Raw genomic sequence first — 2,064 nt, forward strand, 5'->3', positions numbered from 1 at the left:
TTATTTATGGTAAATAACACGCTCGTTCCGCAACACTGCTCCGACCCAGGTTGCTGATCAATATATATATATATGTCGAAGTCTTACTTGTTGCTTAAAGGACAGTAATTTATAAAGTTTTTGATACTGAAAACTACGTGTATAATCATTATCTTATGAAATAAGGGAATCGGAGCTAAATACGAAAAAAAATAAAAATCCGAGAAGTTCTTTACAGGCTAATGATCAGGTTATACGCTTTTACCATCCCTTATAACTGTAAACTATACACATAATGTTATAGTTCGAACATCTTGGGGCCGTGCGACTAAAAATATCTAAAGTACTCCATTATGCGATACGTATATTGGGGTGTGCCAAAAAAAGGGAATTTTTGAATTTCTTACCCATCTAGGAGTCAAATTATTCCTAAGCGTAATACAACCCTACTTATTTTTTAAAACATGTTTTTTAACAACAATTAGATAGTGCGAATTGCATTGCTAGGTCTTACGGAGTTTTTGTCATTTCAACAAAGGAAAAAATATATATTTTAAATTTCAAATTTAAACTACTTAGTGGTTACCGATTTTACTTCTATTGAAGAAATCGTTTCATCATCATGAACTTTGTGAAATTTCTGAACACAGTCAAAACTTAATTTTACTTTCAAACTTCTTACCCCATATTCTTCATAGATTTATGGATAAGATTTGAACATCTGAACTTGATTAATAAATATTTAGTTAGAGAAACTTATGAATTAACAAAAGAAAATATTCACAATTTCTCGCTTCGAAGCGTAGTTGAGAACCTTCTCTATTGTAATAAGGCCATGAGTGGTTAGGGTGCAGTTCTGCATTGAAGAATAATGCCAGGTATATACTGGCAGAAGTTTGAGTGACAGTTTAAACCTGACTTATTAAAATTTTTATTGTTCATAATAATAGGTATCAAGTGTTTTTAAATAAAATAACATTTACAAAAAATTACTTTTTATCAGAATAATTTACTGTCATGGTCATTTTGAAATATTTACAGATTTTGAAAAATCAGAGATTTAAAAGTCGTTGACTTTCAACCTAAATTTTGTTTCATTTGTTGATTAAAATAGCTTCAACCTAGGCAAATTTGACGGGAAATTTTATAATGGTAGGATTAAACGTCACATCAGGTGACCGCCCACCATTGACTATTTGCATGTTTCATTAACAGGCCGCTGCACTCTCAGGGTACCCAGAATCGCTCGGGTTCTCAACTTCTAACGATCGGAAAATTTATAGCAAATAATTGAAACGCGACGCGCGCTATCTAATTGTTAAGAAAATTTAAAAAATGAGTAAGGTTGTATTAAGCCTAGGAATAATTTAACTCCTAGGTAGGTATGAAATGAGAAAATACGGTTTTTTGGCACACCCTAATATACATATACTTAAGATTTTTTTCTAAGCTCAAAAACACCCAAAAATAGCCCGTTTTGTTCATAGGAAATGTAACCCGACCACATTGTTGCAAGTTTTTCTGCTCATTGAGTTTGAGTATAATGCTGATAATTCCCTGTTCAGAGAATTTCTGCTCCTACCCTACCGAAAAGAATCTTTGAGTATATACTAAAAATTCTTTAGGTCAAAGAAGCTCAGAGAAATTCTCCGCAGGCACTCAGGTAGATATTTTTAAAGGTCCAGGAAGCTCGTTTAAATGGTCTGAAGGTTTTAAAATATCCTTTCCGAAATTAAAATAAGAATACGATCATAAATAACAAGCAGAGAGGCTATCTCAATAGAGTAGCCGACACTCAAGGGTCCTTTGTTAAGCTTTAGGATTAAAATATAGAAGTAGATTTTTTTAAATTTCATAGTTAACAGCCTAAAACATAAAAATTCGGAATCTACGGGTTTCGATGACTCCAGATATCTAACTTTTTTTTTAATGCTTAAAATTGGAATTAATAGAACGTTTCTCGTAAATGGAATGGGATATGCTAAAAAAGACATTTTTGAATTCAACTAGAAAATTGTATATCAGTATATAAGTTATAATTATAAATAAGTATAATGAGAAAATTCATCAATTAAAAAAAAGTGT

General features: G+C 31.4%; 1 protein-coding gene across 1 annotated transcript in view; it reads left to right on the top strand.

Annotated features, from left to right (window-relative positions):
* Positions 1-187: 187 nt before the first annotated feature.
* LOC117177014 (cleavage stimulation factor subunit 1) overlaps positions 188-2,064 on the top strand; it is a 65,644-nt gene continuing 63,767 nt past the window's right edge. The window contains exon 1 of the mRNA XM_033367468.1: positions 188-229. Within this exon, the coding sequence (XP_033223359.1) occupies positions 222-229 (8 nt within the window). The 5' untranslated portion in view covers positions 188-221. The remainder of the gene's footprint in view (positions 230-2,064) is intronic.

The sequence above is a fragment of the Belonocnema kinseyi genome, chromosome 7 (assembly GCF_010883055.1).
Source record: "Belonocnema kinseyi isolate 2016_QV_RU_SX_M_011 chromosome 7, B_treatae_v1, whole genome shotgun sequence".
Classification (NCBI taxonomy): domain Eukaryota; kingdom Metazoa; phylum Arthropoda; class Insecta; order Hymenoptera; family Cynipidae; genus Belonocnema; species Belonocnema kinseyi.